The 22,046-nt window shown below is 43.3% G+C and overlaps 1 protein-coding gene across 1 annotated transcript in view; it reads left to right on the top strand.

Moving 5' to 3' along the window:
• LOC124613650 (mucin-2-like) overlaps nt 1-22,046 on the top strand; it is a 160,026-nt gene that overhangs the window by 77,602 nt on the left and 60,378 nt on the right. The window contains exon 4 of the mRNA XM_047142364.1: nt 9,982-10,539. Within this exon, the coding sequence (XP_046998320.1) occupies nt 9,982-10,539 (558 nt within the window). The remainder of the gene's footprint in view (nt 1-9,981; nt 10,540-22,046) is intronic.

Here is a 22,046-nt window from a genome sequence, read left to right as displayed (position 1 = left end):
CGGCTGCCCTACAAAGCACGTTGATTTGGCAGGTTGATACCGTTCACAAACAACAGGACTGAGTTGCAAGGCAGTCTATATGCCAAGAGTTGGAAAAACACGTTTTTGCCAATATTTCCATTCTTATTGGAGGTAGGAGGTTATAAACTCTACAGTGGTGATACTCTGGATACCTGATGTTTCTATGCCAAATTTGGTTGAAATCGATCAAGGGGTTTCAGAGGAGATCCCAAACACACACACACACACACACACTGATTTTAGAAGGATTTGTGGCATATCAACAGCTGCTGCATGATAAAACTGAGACAGTGGCTTTCTTCAAAGTAGCAACCTTCTTAGTAATACACAAAATTAATTTAGATGGCTAACTACCTTGTTTCATTCTACATCCCTTAAAGTTCCCCTGTTTCATTAAATCTACAGAAACAATGAGTAAATGAATTAATGAATTGTGTTTTAACTTGTTGTTGGGTTGTTGTGCTTACAATCTCTTAACGTTGCAGACCCACTTAGCTGTGTGAATTCATTGTGCAGAACACTTTTAATTCTACTACCAGCACCACTCAGCCTACAAGGCCACAAACCATCGTCCATAAATAAGAATTTATTACATCGTTCCAAGCGATAACAGTATGTCCATTTCATAACTGGTTCTGTCACAGTCAATACATAACAGTAAATAATTTATTGCTTGTACGTACCTGGAGTTCACGAAGGCTCTAATGATTTAAAAACAACGAAAACTGTCAATAAATATCGTAGTGTTTATTCATTTTCAACAGAGATAACTAAAAGAGTTACAGTTTGATTCACAATCTTTTAGTTTGCAAACTGAAAGTTGTAGCGAGTAATAGAGAAAGCCTTAAATTTTTCTTTCATCATACATTCTCCACCGCATATTCCCTTCTTATTAGTTATCCGTATTATTTCTGCGCAGCAGTATTACTCTTACCATAAGAAAGTATGTCTTCCCAACTTGGTCGAAATGTATGTAGTGTAATAATAGTCCAAGCAGAACATACACTTGTCAGCCAACGCATTATGACCACTGCCCAAGGCGACATTGGATGCTGCCTGGTGTTGCGAGCACGTGACGCGGTAGCAAAAGTATGCAAGAGGAGCAGACGCGAACGAGGGATTACCCTAGTGAAAGTATCGCCTGCAAAAGTGGAAACTATTGAGATAAGCGATTTTGACAAAGTGCAGACTATTATTATGCAGAGCCCTTGAACGAGTATCTCGAAAACGGTGAGGCTGGTCGAATCTCACGTGCTACTGTCGTGAACATCTACGGAATGAGATAGAACAGTGAAACTCGGTGCTAAATGGCTGCACGTCCACTATTTGCCTGTTTTGTAAAGTAGGATAGATGGTGACCTGTGGCATCCCTGCCGAAAGAGCAGAATGCTGGTGCACGCATAAGTGTTTCGGTTCATACCGTTCATCGTCGTTTATTGAACATGGAACTCCACAGTGAATCAGCCGTACGTGTTCATATGTTGACCCAACGACACCGTCAATTACGATTGCAAAAAAAAAAAAAAAAAAAAAAAAAAAATGGCTCTGAGCACTATGAGACTTAACTACTGAGGTCATCAGTCCCCTAGAACTTAGAACTACTTAAACCTAACTAACCTAAGGACATCACACACATCCATGCCTGAGGCAGGATTCGAACCTGCGACCGTAGCAGTCCCGCGGTTCCGGACTGACGCGCTTAGAACCGCACGGCCAATTACGATTGTAGTTGTGGCACAGGGCCATAGGGATTCGACAGTCCATTAATGGAAACGTGTCGGCTCTTTGGACAAATCAAGTTTTTGCTTCACTAAGTCGATGGTCGTCTCCACTAACGCCGTCATCGAGGTGAACGGCAGCTCGAAACATGGTGCACGCCACGAACACTGGCTGGTGGCAACAGTATTACGCTGTGGGAGACATTTTCCTACACTTGCATGGGACCTATGGTAGTAGTCGAAGATACACTGACAGCTACGAACCACCTGTATCCCTTCACGCTTGATGTCTTAGCCGCGGCGATGTCGTCTTTCAGCTGTATAAATGTGCGTGTCCCGGAGCCAGAACGTGCTACAGTGGTTTGAGGAGCGTTGTAGTGATCTCACGTTGATGTCGGACCCATCTGGGTCGCCATTGGGCGCCGTCACCGCGTACGAAAATCAGCGGACCGTTATTTACACGAATTACGTGACCTATGCATAGATATGTAATGCCACATACCTCCACAAACCTACCAACAAACTGTCAGATCCCTGAAGGACGGACTCAGTGATGCATTTCGTTCCAAAGGCGGACAAACAAGTTATTAACCAGGTGGTCGTAATGTATCGGCTCATCAGTGTACACATGTTCGAAAGTGTTTTCCGATTTGCTTTGAAAACTTTTCTGATTTTCCTTTGTTGTAGTTCCATCTTCTGCCGGCTTGCACTTGCCTGATAGTAGCTTAATTTATCAGTTCTCCGATATTGGCTGGTTAGTGTACACACAGGACCATGTGTGAGCATTCAAGCATTCTTGGATCACACCTTTAGGTGGACGTTTTCTATCCTGCTGCAACTGACGTCTAGCTTATTTCATCACCAAATACGTTTTTTTTACTATTTTCCACTATGAAAATAGTTTTACGATAAGTATTCAAAAAGAATTAATTACGACCTCGAAAAAATAGGTTTGAAAATGTACTTGAGGTAATTGTAAAGTTATAATTGTCAGCCCAAAAAAATAAAGTTACGTAATTATTTTTTTGATTCTTTGCGGGTACCTGTCTGCGGTCCTGGACCACAATGAAATCCGTGCCCCACAGTCTCCCAGCATGCCGCCACAGATGAAAACAAAATGGCGCTGTCTATCTCCACTTCATCAGTTGGCAGCCCCATTTTGTTTTGATCTCTGGCGGCATGCTAGGAGACTATGGCACGTGGACTGCAGACAGTACCTGAAAAAAAGCAAACAAAAAAGTATGTATTAACTTTATTTTTTGAGGTGATAATTATAAATTTATGACTGTATGTACATCTATAGCTATGCTGCACAAGTCACCTCACGGCGTGTGGCGCAAGGTATTTCTGGTACCACAATCAGATCCCCGTATGAAGACTGATTATCGTTAAACCTCTGTATTAGCTCTAATTTCTTGGATTTTGCGAGTCGCATGTAGGAGGAAGTAGTATGTTGACCTGGTCTTCCCGGAACCTACTCTCACGGAAATTCAGTACACAACGTCTCTCTTGTAGTGTGTGCCTCTGCTGTTCTGGTACGCAACTCCACAACGCTCTCGTTCCGTCTACGTTTGCGTGATTACTCTGCTATTCACAATAAATTGCCTGGAAGAGGATTCAGTGAACCACCCTCAAGCTGTCTCTCTACCGTTCCACTCTCGAAGGCGCGCGGAAAAAGCGAACACTTAAATTTTTCTGTGCGCTCCCTGATTTATTTTATTGTGATGATTATGTCTCCCTATGTAGGTGGGTGCTAACAATGTTTTCGCAATCGGAGCAGAAAACTTGTCATTGAAATTTTATGAGAAGATCCCGTCGCACCGAAAAACGCCTTTGTTTTAGTGATTGCCACTCCAATTCACGTATCATGTCTGTGGCGCTATCTCTCCTATTTCGCGATAATACATGATGGTGATTTGATAAGCCTGATAAATTTCCATGAAAGAATGGAACACTGTTGTTGCACCTTCAAGTTGGCGAGCATGATTATTCCAAAAATCGTATAAAGAATTTCAACAATGTATAGAGTACAGTGCATTGTAGACAGACGTCTGAATTGGTCAGTATGTGGGCTGCGGTTGAAACTGGAGAAAATGGAGTCTCGTGGTGTCATTAAACATTTTTATTTGAAGGGTTGGACTGGTGCAGAAAACAAAACAATGTTGGATGAAGTTGACGCGGGCTCTGTATCATCACTGAGGACCATTTACTTTTGTATCAATGGATTTAAACGTGGTCGGACAAGCACCGAAGACGAAGCGCGCTTCGACTGTCCAGTTGAGTTCGTCACAAAGAAAATCATTGACAGAATCCACGTTATGGTAATGCGACACCGCCGAATAAAAATTCGTGAGACTGTAGGCATCTCGGCTGACGAGTGCATAACATCCTGCACGGAGAATTGGCTATGAAGAAGCTGTGTGCGAGATGTGTGCCGCGATTGCTAATAGCCGACCAAAAGCACATTCGGCACAACATTTCAACACAATGTCTGGTGTTGTTTATTCCCAATCCGCAAGACATTTTGCACCGATATGTTACTATCGATTAACCCTTAATCCATCATCACACACCAGAGTCAAAACGGCACTAAAATCAATAACAAAGGCTGGCGAAAGTGCACCGAAGAAGGTTGAAATGGCTCTGATCACTATGGGATAACTTCTGAGGTCATCAGTCCCCTAGAACTTAGAACTACTTAAACCTAACTAACCTAAGGACATCACACACATCCATATCCGAGGCAGGATTCGAACCTGCGACCGTAGCAGTCGCGCGGTTCCAGACTGTAGCGCCTAGGACCTCTCGGCCACCCCGGTCGGCAACCTAAGGACATCACACACATCCATGACCAAGGCAGGATTCGAACCTACGACCGTGGCAGCTGCGTGGTTCCGGACTGAAGCGCCTAGAACCGCTCGACCAAAGCGGCCGGCGCTTTTAGTTAGTGAGTCGGCAAAAGTTTACTTCCAAATTTATTGAACGCTTCTCTCTATGCTTTCATCACGCTCACTTTCGGTTCCGTTCACCTTTTGTTTGCAAGCTAGGGTTTTGTCTTTGCTTAAATCTCTCATGACGCTCTGTTTGCATCCATAGCAACTTTCTAATACGGCAATTAAGCCTTCGTGGATTTTTCCGATCCCTCGTATGTTGTGAATTTTTCTTTCTTGAATTTTCGATTTCAAATGTATCAATTTTTACTGTCATTTAGCCAACTATAGCCTTCTGTTGCAACAATCACAGTCCAATACTGCATGTTTGAGGCCTCTCCTGGCTTCTTCAGCTGTACTTTGACAACCTACTCCGTAACGTTAACAAAAGTGCATTGTGTGTGGAGGTTATTTTGATTTTGTAATTTAGTTTCATAGTATTTCAATAACCCCCTTTTGCTTTATTTTTAAACATACTAACTGATGATGACTTGGTAAGGAGTTCATGCCGGTTATGGCACTATTAGTGTGACACAAGGCTGAAAAATTCAGAAAAACAACAACTTTTACGAGTCAGTTCGTGTAAAGCCGTAGGTCGTTCCTTCAAAATTCGTTTCAGGGTCGGCAGGTTCCCTTAACTTGGTGGCTGACAGGAGTCCCAGTCGCCGTCTATGTTGTTGGAACTGTGGGATGTTGCTGTGTAGCATACACTGAGGTTAGTATTTCTGCAGGAAACTTCCAGCGACTTGTGAGTCGATGCCACGTCGAGCTTTCGCACTACGCCGGGGAAAAGTATGTCCGACGCGATATTAGGAGCTATTTCACGACTGTTTTATCGCATTATAAAGCCGTCGTCTTAAGGGTCTAACTATCCAAGCTGTATTTGAGAAATGGCGCGACATTAATAATCCGAAATGCTCTAACGCACATGTAGCTTGCTTATAAACTTCTTAAAAACATGAGTAAGACTGAAACGAGTACTTCGTTAAAAATGCAAAAACCGCTCGGAGCACATCACGGATAGGGGTCGCCAATTGATCCGCTCCTGACGCTAGTGGCACGCAGCTACTCCCGATTCGCGGTAAGCATGTTAGCGCGGCCAGGAATGCTGTGGCCTGGATTCCGCGAGGCTCCGTGCTGGGACCCATATTGTACTCTCGCTGCACCAACAGCGCGCCTAGGGTGTCGGCCGCGGAGATTGCCCTGAACGCTGTCGACACGATTCGGTGCAACCTGCGACATCGAAATCAGCCCCAACAAAAGTGTTTCTGCCAAGTTCTCTGTCAAATTGAGTTCAACAATCATCACTTTCCTTGATGGCAGTGCATGGAACGATGTATTGAGGCTTTCATCTAGACCAGTTGTTCCTAGTCTGGGGGGGGGGGGGGGGGGGGGTAATCACCACTTGAGGCGTAAAAACGAAAGACTTTGATTGTGTTTCGGTCACGAAACAAAATTATTTTTAAAATATCATTATTATCATCACTATTTCGTAAGATTGTAATACTGATTAGAACATAAGTTACTGACAGTAACATTTATTTGCAAATGCTGGCATCAAACCAAGATTGTGAAACAAATGTATGAACGTCTTCTTTGTCAGATATTCCACCCACTATACACACATTTTCTACTTTGTACCATGCATCTTTGATACTAAAACTGAGATATCTACATGACATAATCTAAAATATCTCGTTAAAATGCCTTCTCCGAGTTGTAGATAGTTCCCACAATGGGCCATAAATTGCCTCATTATTCTCTTAGCAAAGGATAAACAAGCTAATCGATAGCACTGCGTAACAGTAACTATACAATGGCTACCACCCAGCTGTAGGACCTACACAGCATTATTATTGGGTTGATGCATAAGTTCGTAGCGTTTTTCCATAAGGTTAATAACAGAGACTTTTGTCACCAATGATATATTCTCCTTCACTATTTACAACAGCTTGCCAATGCTGGAGAATCTTTTCGATTCCTCCACTGCAGAAATCACGTAGTTTTGAGATGAAGAACTCGTCGATCCATGTTCGAAGCGCGTTTTCATCCGGGAAAGAAGTTCAAAAAAAAGGTTCAAATGGCTCTGAGCACTATGGGACTTAACTTCTGAGGTCATCAGTCCCCTAGAACTTAGAACTACTTAAACCTAACTAAACTAAGGACATCACACACATGCATGCCCAAGGCAGGATTCGAGCCTGCGACCGTATCGGTCGTGCGGTTCCAGACTGTAGCGCCAAGAACCGCTCGGCCACCCCGGCCGCCCAAAAGAAGTTCCTTGAACGTTGTTCGATAAAGAGCGGAAAAGGTGAAAATCTGAGGACACAAATTGGGTGCAGAATGACTTCCCAAATCAACTCATGTGTAGTATTTTTTGTCGGTCTAGTCGAATGCGGGTGGGTATTACCGTGAAGTAGCATCACTTAACGCAGTCTTCCTGGTCGTAGTTCTTGCATTGCGTCTGCAAGGCGTCTCAGTTGTAGGTAGTAAAAGTCAGCAGTGATTATTACACCTCGGGGAAGCAATTCGTAGTATACCACACCGTGGCTGTCCCACCTCATTAATAACATGCGCGCAGGTCTTTGTGAGAATAGTTGCTCCTCTGTTTCGGCTCAACCATACCTTTATTTTCCTTACTTTAGCATAAAGACGCCATTATCGTCGCCAGTAGATGCACATATGTCCACTCACTGATATTTGTGATTTTGATCTAGAGCACGCTGTATCCATACACCCAATTTTTGAACCTTCCCCAATGCATGTAAATGTTGCACGATAGTGGAGTGATCACAATTCATCACATTTGCCAGTTTTCGAGAACACTGGCGTGGATCATTATGGATTAATGCGTTTAAACGATCTTCATCAAACCCCGAAGATCTTCTTGAACGTGAAAAGTCACTAATGTCAAAAGCGATCCTTCTTAGAACGAGAAAACCATTTTCTAGCCGTGCTATGTCCAATGAAATAGCCCCCATTAACGGCGCAAATGTTGGTGTCTTCCTCTGCTGCTGTCACCCCACTACTGAACTCATACAGAAGAATATGTCGGAAATACACCGATTTCTTCACTTGGCACTTCTAGCGTCCAAGGGTCCACTCACTGTCACCAAATGAAAAAATGTAAATTCAAAAAGAAACAGTGACAATCGATAAATAAATCCTCAGCAGCAGGAGTACCAACGGGAAAAACAAAAACATTACGAATATCTTTGCTATTCTAAATTATTATTATTAATGGCAGTTGTCATACGCAAAGCATTAGCAGCCTGAAACCTTCAAATTCCTGGCGGTTCAGAAGTTGAGAGTCCAGCAATCAAGTGATTTAAGAACCTCATGTTGCCTTCCATTCGGAAAGTGGGTGCACTCAGTGACTGTTATGTGACATAAATTATAGAGTGCAGCAATCAGTGGTTCTTTTTTAGATTTTATTACGCAAATCCACATTTTGGCTTGTAGCTAGCCATTCTCAGTGCACTATTTTCTATCTTCAATGCATGTAAGTCCCTGTTGTTCGGGCGTCAGTCACAGTTCAAAGTTCTTTGAAGTGCAGCTACCACTAATTTGTCTGCCTGTATCAGAACGCTGTTCCAACAGCCTGATAAATTTCCAGCGGTCAGACATTGCATTGATATCAATGGACAATGATAACGTTCGAGTTCTGGCATCCACATATTTCTTCTTGGATATAATCATCAAGGAAGCTACTGAAATCCACGTAATGGACTTCACCACATTATGCAACCACCACCAGCTTACACAGTGCCTTGTTAACAACTTGACTCCATGACATCGTGGGGTCTGAGCCACACTCGAACCCTACCATCAGTCTTACGAACTGAAATTGGGACTCATCTGACCAGACCAGGGTTTTCCAGTCGTCTAGGGTCCAAACTATATGGTTACGAGCCCAGGAGAGGCGCTGCAGGCGGTGTCGTGCTGTTAGTAAAGGCACTCGCGTCGATCGTCTGCTGCCATAGCCCATTAACGCCAAATTTCGCCGCACTGCCGTAACAGATACTTCGTCGTACGTGTCACACTGGTTTCTGCGGTTACTGCATGCAGTGTTGCTTGTCTATTAGCACTGAGAACTCTACGCAAACGCCGCTGCTCTCTGTCGTTAAGTGAAGGTCGTCGGCCACTGTGTTGTCCGTGGCGAGAGTTAATACCTGATCCGGTACGGGTTTTTTTTGGAGTTTCGAGAACATACCTTCACCGAGGAGTCAAGCAGTGTATTGCTCCCTCCTACGTATATCTCGCGAAGAGACCATGAGGATAAAATCAGAGAGATTAGAGCCCACACAGAGGCATACCGACAATCTTTCCTTCCACGAACAATACGCGACTGGAATAGAAGGGAGAACCGATAGAGGTACTCAAGGTACCCTCCGCTACACGCCGTCAGGTATCTTGCGGAGTATGTGTAGTGTCGGCAGACTTGCCAACACTACGTACACTAATAGAAAGAGGCGGCCAAGATGCACGCGCTAACTCCAGCAGGCGGGCGTTAGGTCTGAAACAGGATACGTAATGAATGCTATAAAGAAAAGTACGTAGCTGCTGGAATACTCAACTTTAATCCATCATTTGTATACAGCGTTCTTGATGATGCAAGTGAGACTCTCTCTAGATAAATGCAATGTAATGCTAATGGCGCCTTGCTAGGTCGTAGCCATGGACTTAGCTGAAGGCTATTCTAACTAGCTGCTCTGCAAATGAGCGAGTCTTCGTCCGTGTAGTCGCTAGCAAAGTCGTCCGTACAACTGGGGCGAGTGCTAGTCCGTATCTCGAGACCTGCCTTGTGGTGGCGCTCGGTCTGCGATCACTGACAGTGGCGACCGACTGGACCGCGGCCGATTTAAAACTACCACCTAGCAAGTGTGGTGTCTGGCGGTGACACCACAGTATTGATGTAGATATAGATATAGAATTTGGTATTCTCGGCACACTTTTGTCACTGTGGATCTGAGAACACTGATTTCCCTAGTGATTTACGAAATGGAATGTCCCATACGTCTAGCTCCAGCTACCACTCTGCGTTCAAAGTCTGTTAATTACCATCGTAGGAAACTTTTTCAAGTGGATCACCCGAGCACAAATGACAGCTCCGCCAATGCACAGTCCTTTTTACGTCGTGTGCGTAATATTACCCGTCTGTATAAGTGCATATTGCTATCGAATGAATTTTGTCTCCTCCGTGTACTTTACTGTGAGGGTGTCGTGATGTCCAATTGGATAGAGTTGTATGAGGCTTTTGAGCATAGCGCGCAGTTGAAGTGTTGTCTCCACGCCAGTGTGTGTGTCCACAGGTGTTCCAGCAGCCGTTCCAGACGCAGCCGCAGCCGCACGAATTCTCGGCGTCGCTGGTGCCGCCGCAGCGCGCGCCCTCCTTCCTGGACCACATCACGCTTAGCCCCGGCGGGTTTTCGGCGGCCGGCCCACCCGGCTACCTGACACCCCCGCGGGAGCCCAGCAGCTTCCAGAGGGACCCCAGCCGCCAGCCCAGCCTGCCCGCCCCCGCCCCACGGGAGCCCGGCCGCCTCCGCCTGCTGCAGAGCTTCGAGGCCAGCCAGCAGCCGCCCCCGCAGCTGCGGCCCCCGCAGCCGCAGGTGAGGCCCGGGGGCTTCGACGCCGGCCGCCAGCCCGCGCCCCCCACCAGACACCAACCTCAGCCTCAGCCTCAGGCATTCCCCGGAGAGGACGTGAGTGCCTACGTCGACCAGCATCTCGAGGCCTTCACACCTGATCCTAGGACGACAGTTTTGCAGCCGACCACGTACAGATCGTCGCTGCCCTCCAAGAAGTTGGCGGAAGCGGCATTGCGCAGGAAACCCGGCAATACCAACTTGCTCGCGGCACCCCAGCAGGTAAGCTTTCCAAAATGTTTCTTCTGCAGTGCAGCGTATGCTATCGGGAAACTTGGAGAGTGCTTAAAACAATATGTTCTCTGGGATTCACAACTGGGCCCTTATCTCTAGACGATAATGATTAGCCGGCCGCTGTGGCTGAGCGGTTCTAGACGCTTCAGTCTGGAACCGCGTAGGTTCGAATCCTTCCTTGGGCATAGATGTGTGTGATGACCTTAGGTTACTTAGGTTTAAGTAGTTCTAAGTTCTAGGGGACTGATGAACTCAGATGTTATGTCCCATAGACCATAGTGGTCAGAGCCATTTGAACCATTTCGATAGTGATTAACATATCATTTTTGACCGCGCCTGGGAGGGCAGGGTGAGAAGGGGGCTACGTCATACATCGAGACGGATGGTCGGTCGTTCTGTAATCGGTATGCCTGCAACAGCATGCGTTCCTAATATGTTCCAAAACGCCGCGTATGAAAATGGGATTATCCGGTGCTCATACCTCGGGTTCTGTTGGTGATAGAGAAGGTAAACTGAAAGCGTTTTGGGTAGCCCTTGGGGAGCCGGCCGAGGTGGCCGAGTGGTTCTATGCGCTACATTCTGGAACCGCGCGACTGCTACGGTCGCAGGTTCGAATCCTACCTCGGGCATGGCTCTGTGTGATGTCCTTAAGTTAGTTAGGTTTAAGTAGTTCTAAGATCTAGGGGACTGATGACCTCGGAAGTTAAGTCCCATAGTGCTCAGAGCCATTTGATAGCCCTTGGGCTAGAGATTGTTCGTATACCAAACAGAACATCGTCTTAGTGTCGCTATTCTACGGTACAGGGTCAGAGTATGAATATTACACACTTCCTCCTGCTTAGGCAAATGTAGAAAATGGGTTGGTTCCTTTTGCATTTGACATGGTGTGGGGTGGGCTTGATGGGACTTATGGAGGCACCATTAGTTCATGGAGATCCATCGGAAGAACCCATAAAAAAGGTTAATTTTACTATATTTTCGCCGTCATCAGCGGACCAAAACCCAGCCGCGGATTCCGAGACGGCTGTGCACAGAAAACGGCTGTAATTTTTACGATGTATTGTAAGATTCCGGGCTTGAAAGACATTGAAAATTTTCTTGACATCTTTATCCATTTCGGAGATATAGTGGTTCAAAGTTACACTACTTGTACACGTCAAATACCGACGTAAAATCCTGTGTGAGGTGAAAACGTAGTTTAAAAAGTGTCGTAGCACGGAGAAATATGCTGTAAACTGTCCCCCTTATCATCTGGGAACCCTATGTTGTAGTACGGAAGCACATGCAAAAAAATTTTGCACGTAAAATCCGGTCTGATATGTAAAATTAGTTTTGCCTTATTTCCATTTCACGTAAGTAAACTATGCAAATTTCACTGACCAATACATTACTTTGCATGCGAGTTATATAGGTCCTGCTGCAGCAGGGAAAAGAAGGAACCAGCGGAAAAATGCGAATGTGTTGCTGTTTTTATTTAAAAGACTTCGATTTGAAAGTGGGGTTCCACTAGCCCCATTCTACCTTTCTCAGCACCGTTAAAAATTTTCCCAAAAATTTCGGCATGCGAACATATTCGCGCTTTTTATGCTGAGAGAGAAGAAGGATGGCAGTGGAAAAGAGACAAAAAGTGATAAATACTGGAAGTTAGCAGACAGTTATCCTCTTACAGAAAGAGCGAAGAAGAACATGGCAGTGTGAGATAAAGAGAGGGACGCAGTGGTAATGGAACATAGTTGACAGTGATAGAACAGTGCCTGAAAAAGAGTGAAGATGAAAACGCCAGGAGGGGAGGAATAAAGAGAAAGTGAAAGAGAAAATGTAAATGAGTGAAAGCTAGTAATAATGAGAGAGAGAATATATGACAATGACAATGAGGAAGAGAGAGAGATAGTGACAGTGAGAAGAGAAAGAGAGAGCAAGAGGGAGACAGTGAGGAGAGACTGTAGTAGTAGCACAGAACGAAGGGGACTGTGGTTGTAACACACGAGACAATGACAGAGAGACACAAAGAGATACCGACAATGTGTTAGGCTGAATGAGTGAGTGAGAAAGGGAAACTGGAAGTGGATGGTTATGAATGACACAGCGATGGACTAGTGGGTGCGAGTGAGTTACAGTTAGGGGAGCTTGTGGGAGTTTTAGGTGTGTTATATGTTAAAAATAGCGCGAATAAGTTCGCATGCCAAAATGTTTGAGAAAATTTGTATAGGTGCTGGTAGAATGAGGCACCTGGTACCCCACTTGTCAGTCAAAGTAATTTAAATATACAGGAACACATTCGCATTTTTTGTGTTCCGACAAGAGCATTTTCAGCTGGCCCCAAATGAACTTGTATGCAAAACTTAAGAACGAAAGTGACTCCCGCATGATATGTCACTGACACAGCTCGATGAAAGATGGAACATACACAGAAAGAACTTTTACAATATAGTACAGAACGTAACCGAAACAAATGAGGCGAGCAGAAATGACTCTTCTGTTCAAAGACAAAAATGACACTAGAATGAGATTTTCACTCTGCAGCGGAGTGTGCGCTGATATGTAACTTCCTGGCATATTAAAACTGTGTGCCGGACCGAGACTCGAACTCGGGACCTTTGCTTTTCGCGGGCAAGTGCTCTACTATCTGAGCTACCCAAGCACGACTCACCTTCCTTTTAATAATGACACTGACGTCACCGCGATTTGTGATGGGACATGTTTCTCAGTTAGATGTGTGATCACCACGGGTGGTAGTGCGTGCTTTGCAACATGCTCCCACGCTGTCATAAGGGTGGTAAGAAGGTCTTGTGGCAAGGCGTCCCATGGCTCCATGAGCTTGGTTGACAACTGATGGACGTCGTCGGTGCATGTGGACGTGCCACAACGTGCCCAACGCATCCCATACGTGCTGATGAAATTTAAGTCGGGGGAACGAGCAGCCAGTCCATTCGCGGAATACCCTCTCGTTCCAACAGCTCCTCCAACTGCGCAATTCGATGCAGGCTCGAATTACCAACCACAAAAATGAAGTATGCAGCTCTCAAAAGACGCGCGTGGGGAAGTAGCGCTGTTTCACAATAAAGTTATTTGGTGAGTGTTCCACGTTCAAACATCTGGAAATCAGTAGGACCATGTAACGCTAAGCCTCCCTGCACCATAACATCTGGACAACGAAAACAATCATGTTCTTGTGTGCATTATTATTCCCATATGAGGCTACGTCCAACATTATAGAAAGTGATGGTTTTGGTGGTCCAGGCGTTATGGTGTGAGGGATCACAATGTTGCATGCACGTACTGACCTCCATACCATCCAACACTGTATACTCACCGGTCAATGTTACGAGTATTGTGACACTGTGTTCCTTTGCCGTATGCATGTTTTCAGGGCTACATCCGGCCCTGACTTCATTTTTATGGACGGCAATGCGCAGCCGCACTGAACAGGGCAGGTGGAGGAGCTCTAAGAACGGGAGGATATTCGGCGAATGGACTGCCCTGACCGTTCCTCCGACCTAAACCCCACTGAGCACGGGTGAGACGCGTTGGGGACACGTGTTGCATGCAGCACATCCTCATACAACGACGACGATCCTGCAGTAGTCAACTACGCTGGTGGAAGACTGGAATGCCTCACAACAAGAACTCCTTACCACCCTTTGACCAGTATGGAACCACATTGCAGAACAAACACTGCCGTCCGTGGCAATGACAGACACCATCAAGAACCATGTCTAACATTTTGTAATGTCCAGGAACCATCATAAGTCGCGGTGACTTCATCTACATCTAAATGACTGCTCTGCAATTTGGGATTCAGTGCCTGGCAGGGCTCTTGTCGTTCGTTACGAAAACGTTCCAACAAGACGTCGCAATATGTCACACATTCAACAAGACTTTGAAGTTCTCCGTGAAGCGTTTGGTAACCGCATAACTTCCAATAGCGCTTGTGTCTAATGGTCTCTTCGCCCGCTTGATTTAACCTACCATACTTTCACCTGTGGCGTTATTCGAAGGCGAGAGTGGACTCCAACCGGCCAAGAAGCTTGCAACAGTTGCAAGATAGAATTCGCTATGAAATTTCCTGAATTCCTCCAACAGTTACGAAAGATATGTTCAAAAACTGGGTGATAGGCCTCGAGTATTGTTTGACCGCGAATGGTCGTCATTGTCCGATGTAATATTTCACAAGTAAACTCGAATAAGTGTAAAATATTCGACTATTTTTCGCGATTGGTATGTGTGTTATTCAAATTTGAAATCTTCAAAACGTTGTGAAATATCCTGCACTTTGCGCATCGGGTAGGTTGCGCCTGCGGTTTCTTGGATAAAAAAATATTTTACATAATTTTGTTCAGTTGCAAAATGCGCACGACTGTTTGCAAGTATTTTATAAAATTAATGGAAATGAATACGTCGCCTTATTCGAGATCCCCTTATTGCTTTTAGAATGGGCAAAAGATGGCTTCCTACTTTATTTGCGCCAAATCTGTGATGTAGGCAGTCGTCAGAAGTGCTACATCAGGCGTTCCCTTGCGTGACTTGTTGTTGTTGTTGTTGTGGTCTTCAGTCCAGAGACTGGTTTGATGCAGCTCTCCATGCTACTCTATCCTGTGTAAGCTTCTTCATCTCCCAGTACCTACTGCAACCTACATCCTTCTGAATCTGTTTAGTGTATTCATCTCTTGGTCTCCCTCTACGATTTTTACCCCCCACGCTGCCCCCCAATACTAAATTGGTAATCCCTTGATGCCTTAAAATATGTCCTACCAACCGATCTCTTCTGCTAGTCAAGTTGTGCCACAAACTCCTCTTCTCCCCTATTCTATTCAATACCTCCTCATTAGTTATGTGATCTACACATTTAATCTTCAGCATCCTTCTGTAGGCGCTGCAGTCTGGAACCGCAAGCCCGGTACGGTCGCAGATTCGAATCCTGCCTCGGGCATGGATGTTTGTGATATCCTTAGGTTAGTTAGGTTTAACTAGTTCTAAGTTCTAGGGGACTCATGACCTCAGCAGTTGAGTCCCATAGTGCTCAGAGCCATCCTTCTGTAGCACCACATTTCGAAAGCTTCTATTCTCTTCTTGTCCGAACTATTTATCGTACACGTTTCACTTCCATATATGGCTGCACTCCATACAAATACTTTCAGAAACGACTTCCTGACACTTAAATCTATATTCGATGTTAACAAATTTCTCTTCTTCAGAAACGGGTTCCTTGCCATTGCCAGCCTTGCCTGACTAGCTTTCTTTAATGTTTCTCGTGGACATTTAGCGGGTGGCGCGTCAACAGAGACTAGCTTTCAGCTGTCCCATTACATAGCGCTGAACTAGTAATAAATAGCCTACCGACTCTGCGACCAGACTCAGGGGGCGGTTCCGCGGCCACGACTTGTAGAGGCTTGCGGTGAGCACACTTCTCTTTCAGGTGATAACTCGAGCCTCCGGGTCTTTTGACAATGTTGACTGGAATACTCTCTTTCAAATTCTGAAGGTGGCAGGGGTAAAAAACAGGGAGCGAAAGGCTATTTACAATTTGTACAGAAACCAGATGGCAGTTATAAGAGTCGAGGGTGTAGTGGTTAATAAAAAAGAGAAGAAAAATAAATGCAATTTATTTTAGTTGCTTCTCTCCATCCTCCGAATTTCATAACAACTTCCACAATGTCTACACATTAATAAGTTTTTTTCGTCTTAATCAGATCACGTCTGCCTTCAGCTTCGGCTATCAAGAGACAATTAAGAAAACGAAAGAAAACAAAAAAGAGTTACAATTTTAGTAGTTTCTCTGCCGTCGAGCGCTCATACCGCTGCGACGGGTTATTTTTTATCTGAGGGAACGAGTGTAGCGCGGCTAAATTCAAAGTCCCGCTACATCGCCCCCTCGACTGTCACGCTAAAACATTTAGCGTGGCAGGCTAGCAAACCTAAAAGTCAATATATGCATATTTTCATTGGAAAGGCCACGTGCATCCATAGGGTATAATCTTTCCCAACACTTACTTTCTAAACCTATATACTAAATACAATTATTACAGTTTGGATCCTTTGTACACAATTAATATATATATTTACATACAGTTTGAACAAGCTGCTCGCCAACGCAGTTAATGTTGTGTGCTCCCAGCGTTGGCTTCCCAATGCATCTCTGGCAGCACGTAGTCTTCGCGCACGCGCAGTAGCATCACTGAATTTCGCGTGCGGCAGTTTCAAAATCGCTGTGTTATGACAGTCTTGAACAGTATGCACTCTCACATAGCGTTCATTACAAGTTGTTATTCCAGCATAAATGGCGTGTTAAGTCCGGTGACACCATAAGATTGAGCATGTGCGTGATCTGAAGCAATGTCTATGTCTTCTGTTACGACATAACACTCCAGGTCCTTGTGCGTTTTCATGACTATTGTTCCCGGGGCATATATGCTCCATGCAGTTTTTAGCCTCCACATTGCCTACGACAGGTGCTGAGTTTATTGTCTCCAAAGCATCTGAAGGCCGGTCAGGAACAACGGCGTCTATGTTCGCAAAGGTAGGTGTATCATCACGTTGTATACACTCGCCAACAAACGTTCAATTTCAGTGTGAAAATCCTCATTATCGTCGAAGTAAATTGCAGTTTATATCGATTTACAAACAGTTATTTGGTTTATGCACCATAAGTTTCACAAATAACACAAAATTCGTCGTTTATAACGTTCACAGTTTAACACAGTTTGCAACACTTTTTTGCCATATTTACATTTTAACAAAGTTCACTTTGTCCAAGCATGTTTACATCGTTAATTCTGAAAGCTTACATTTCGTGGTCACATTTCAAAATATGTTGACAATATGCAAAGTTTTAATACATATACAAATACATATAAATTTACAAGAATCTGCATGTGGAATATTTACACTAAAAAATTATACTAAGTCCCATTGGCTTTCTTTTATTGGGGTATTAATTTTTTTTATTTTTTTATTCAGGTTTGGGCGTGCCAAGGGATATCACACTTAACATTTAAAGCACGGGCTTTCCTTCATTTATTATTTATCTCTTTCTTTTGATTCCATATCTTGGCTAGTGGTTGACCAGGCTTGTAATGCCATACTCAGTTTTCTTCATGTCTTTTTATTCATACCTGAAAGTTTACTGTCACACAGTATATTCATACATTCCATAAACAAACAATACCCAGCTGCAGGAGGTGGTAGGATAATGGAGAAAGAAAGAAAGAAAGATAGACTGGAAGAAACTATTCACTACCTAAAAACTACCAAATCCTACAGCTAATACATAAAAAAAGAGAACATAATACATTATAACGTTTGCATCACCTTCAAGGGGTGTGTGAAAGGAGGTGCTTACAATTTACCAAATCATGGGTAAATATAAGTGTCCTTACGTCAAGTCTGTGTAGTGTAACATCATGAAAGATTCTCTGTTTGTGTTGTGATTGTTCATATGACGTAGTGTGTTATACCTTAACAAATCCTTGCATGAGTGAATCCCATATCTGCTCAGTACTTCCTCAATATCTCCACTTCTTGTGGATACCGTCTATGCAAATGGAAAATGTATCTCAGGGATTGTCTCTCTCATAATGTGTATTATATAATGACATATCAGATTTCCTCTCAAGAGTTCAACCATTAACTTTCTTCTACTTTAATGAAGGTTAAAAACATTATGTATGTTGTATATATATATATATCATTTCTTTTTATAAAACATAAATAAAGAACGTAGTCTTATAATTGACAGTAAAATGTCTCTTTCTCAGTGTCCGTTGCTCGACGTCGGCTGCACAGGTGGTCACTTCTCCTTTGCACTTACCTTGCATAGCCTGAAAAGTCAAATGTTGTCTTCAACATAGATGTAATCTTGTCATCTGTTCGCTTAAGTGGAGGTGTTGTACGAGTCGCAAAAATAGCCTTAATAACTCTCCTATCTTTTGCTTCCTCAGGGTTTCCTCTCATATGTAAGTATAATAAAGGCTAACATGGCACTAAATTTCACTTTCGTAAAAAAAAAATTTTATATAAATGTATTCACATGAGGGCTGTGTAAAAACTATATTTCTTCCAACTTAAGTTCCTTAAAATATCATTCTCCTGTCTGAACACGAACTATAAATGTTTTCTTTCACACAATGGCTTAACAAAACTTAACGAAAGGTTACTAAGTTACACTTTGAAATAAATTAAAGCTTATGTGTTTCCGAGTCACATTCTTATTACACTTCTTTCCACAGCTGTAATCATCATTAAGTTCACTCTGCTTTTCTTGCATTCGTTCATTTTCGAGGGCACTGTAAATAGATTCACCTTTAACGCCTTGTACTCACGTGTTCTAACTCATCACAAATGTTTTCTTTCAAACTGAAATTCTTATGTAATCTTAAAGATGTAGACTGTTACTCACTTCTCTATGTAGCACAATATTACCAAAACATTCTCACTCATTCCTTACTCACATATTCATCATAATATATATATCCTTATACATTAAACATATTCCTCATCAAACATTAATATATCACATACGTGGGGCCATTTGGCACTTCCATTCTCATAAAACTCCAATAATATTTTCCTCAAATAATCTCTTGTCTCCATCAACTACTTCACAGTAACTTAGCTTCTTATATTAACTTAAATATTAACTCATTCATACTGATCATTCATTCTTACATCCTCATTCATTCTGCTACATACCTATGTCATTACTGATCACAATAGCTATTATCTCCTGTCATTAGAGTGTCTTGAAATAACTAACTAATTGTTGATTCACCTTATAATTTACAATTAACAACAAATGTAACCTGTGTAGATCTCATTCCTATATGAATATCTTTTCTCATTCAGTAAGTGTACTCACCTTGGTTTACATTCTCTTCATAATTATGTATACAAGTGTAACTGCAGTATATAATTTCCATAAATGAATGTTCGTATAGGCTGTATAACTTAATGTTCGTGTATTCAATACAAATATTTATGATCTCGTTTTCACAGCAACTTGCTCATGTTCAAATTAGTTGTCATTATATTATGTTGTTTTAGTGCACAAAGGGTTTCAAATGTCTGTGGGGATGCAGCCCCCTCGGCTTGTGAGATAACGGGTATTCTAGGGAGTAACAACCTGGGTGAGGTATGCTTGCTATTCTGAAAGGACCTGAATATAATAAATCCTGCTCAATCTCCCGATAGTCTGAATCTACAAGTGTTAAATTACATACACTAACTATGGTAGGATATACCAATTGAAATTGACTTACTTCGTAATGTTTTTGTCGTGGTTCAATCGTCTTGTTAAGTTCAACATTAATTAGTTGTTCTCCTACGGATAATTGACATATGCCATTACTTAAATCTATGATTGCTTTGTGTTCATTAAAAAAATCCATCCCTAGGATGCAGTGTACGATAAGCAGGTCTACAATCAGAAAATTACACTTGAACTGTGTATTGGAAAATGTGAAGTTAACAAGGGCTTGCATGCGTATGTTCTTAGATTTAGTACCTGTGGCACTAACCACGTGGCAATTCTGTACAGGTAATGTAGGTATGTTTATAATTTGTTTCAATTCATTACAGAATGCGGTTGACATCACACTTGCAGCAGCACCAGTATCGAATAAAATTTGTACATCATAATCGTTAAACTTAACCCATGCCGTAGCTTGTATGAATTCTTTAACACAACTGTCTGATTTAATGTTTATCTCGTCGGTTAATTCCTGTTCTGCTGTCATTTTGTCATCGTACCTGAGGAAACAAACCGTCTCAGCCGTTGCGCTCTTACAACACCTCACGACCGAAGCACGAGCGCTTAGCTCGGTCGTCGACTGTTTTCCGTCGTCTGCTGTGTTTGGCCGAGTTCATTGACCAGCTCCACTATGTTTACATTCCGGCCGGTTGGCACCCACGCGTCAGCTGATGGCGCGCCGCAATTGTTATTGCTACTTCGTGGCGGGGAGTGCATAACTGTACTGGGGAACGGCGGTGGATTCCGTGGAGGGTTATGATTTGTCATGCGTGAATTTTGTGTGTTCCACATATTCTGTCGGTGATTGTTGGGATTGTTATTGTTTTGGTGGTAATTATGTCTGTTATATGTCATGTTCCTGTCAAAGTAGCCCGGGTTGTACCGGTTATTCTCACGTCTCCTATTGTTGTTGTTGTTGTTGTACTGTCTGTAATTTTCATTTTGCTTGTGGTTACCATTTTGATATGGGTGATTATTATTGTTGTTATTATTATTCCACGAATTTCTGCGGTTGTTCCTACTGTCATACACGTTTCCATTTGAATTTGTTTCGCGCGCAGGCATCGTATTGTGTCGCGGCGCGGACGGATGGTTCCACCAACCACCGTCACTACGGTTCCTTTGGGGTGGGTGCTGATTTTGGTTAGTAATGTGAGTAAAATTTGAATGGCATGAATCGCCTCTGTAAACTACGTCCATTTGATCTAAGAAGTTTAAAAAACTCTTAATGTCATTCTCCGGTACTCCTATTACTCTGTCTCTGTATGGAAAGGGTAAGTGGCTCTTTAAAGTGTCAATTATCGCTGGCAAGTCGGCTGGTTTGGACCAGTACAGTGTCTTGTCTAGGTATCTCTCAAAGTATTGTCTTAATGTCTCTTTTTTAGGGTCATAGGTCTCGGGGTTGCACACTTATCTCCTTAGACTCTGTTGCTCATTCTCGGACCAGAATTCGTCCAAGAAGGCTTGTTCGAACTGTTCAAACGTAAGGCACCGCCGTTTCATAGCGGCACCCCACTTAGCTGCTCGTCCTCTCACGAGATTGGTGACGTATCTGATTTTATCGACTTGTGACCAACTACGTGGAAAAACACCGTCAAATGATCTAATAAACACAATAGGGTGGACTTTGTGCTTGTCCTCACTAGAAAATGTCTGGAAATGCCTATGTCTTACAAACGTATCATCGGCCATGCCGGTTGGCATAACTGTATTGACGTAGTTTGTGTCACTTGCTACTCTAGGTGTCGTATCGTAATATTGCTCGTTTGGTGGAAAAGAAGGCGGCACATTGTAATTTTGATTGGAAATAGGTGATTCCACAATAGGTGTTCTGTCTGTGTCATTAGCCATGGTTTTAGCTGTTTTGTCGTTCCCTGACGGTGCGTTTGCACCAATCACCAAACACGGCACAACATTGTCTCGTAATTTTGTCACTTCGTCTTCTATGTGTTTTGTCTCGTCTTTAACATGTGTCTTTGCTTTTGAAAGTATATCCTGTGTAATTGTTTCAAGTTTTTTGTCCAGATAGTCGTCACACAATTTACATTCGTGTACAATTCTTTCGCCCATGTTGGTGTCGTTGTTTAGTGATGCGAGGTCCGCTCGATCTTCTAATTCTTCTATCTTTTCTTTGAGGTGGGTTTGTTCAAGAACTACCATTGTAAGCTGTTGGGTAATATTTCTCACTTCTTCAGTCAGCTTTTCTTGGGTGGAGCTAGCTGAAGTGTGGGCCTGAGCTAACTCTTCCACA

Source organism: Schistocerca americana, chromosome 4 (genome assembly GCF_021461395.2).
Source record: "Schistocerca americana isolate TAMUIC-IGC-003095 chromosome 4, iqSchAmer2.1, whole genome shotgun sequence".
Lineage (NCBI taxonomy): Eukaryota > Metazoa > Arthropoda > Insecta > Orthoptera > Acrididae > Schistocerca > Schistocerca americana.
The sequence above is the reverse complement of the archived record's forward strand: the minus strand, read 5'-3'. Positions and strand labels throughout refer to the sequence as shown.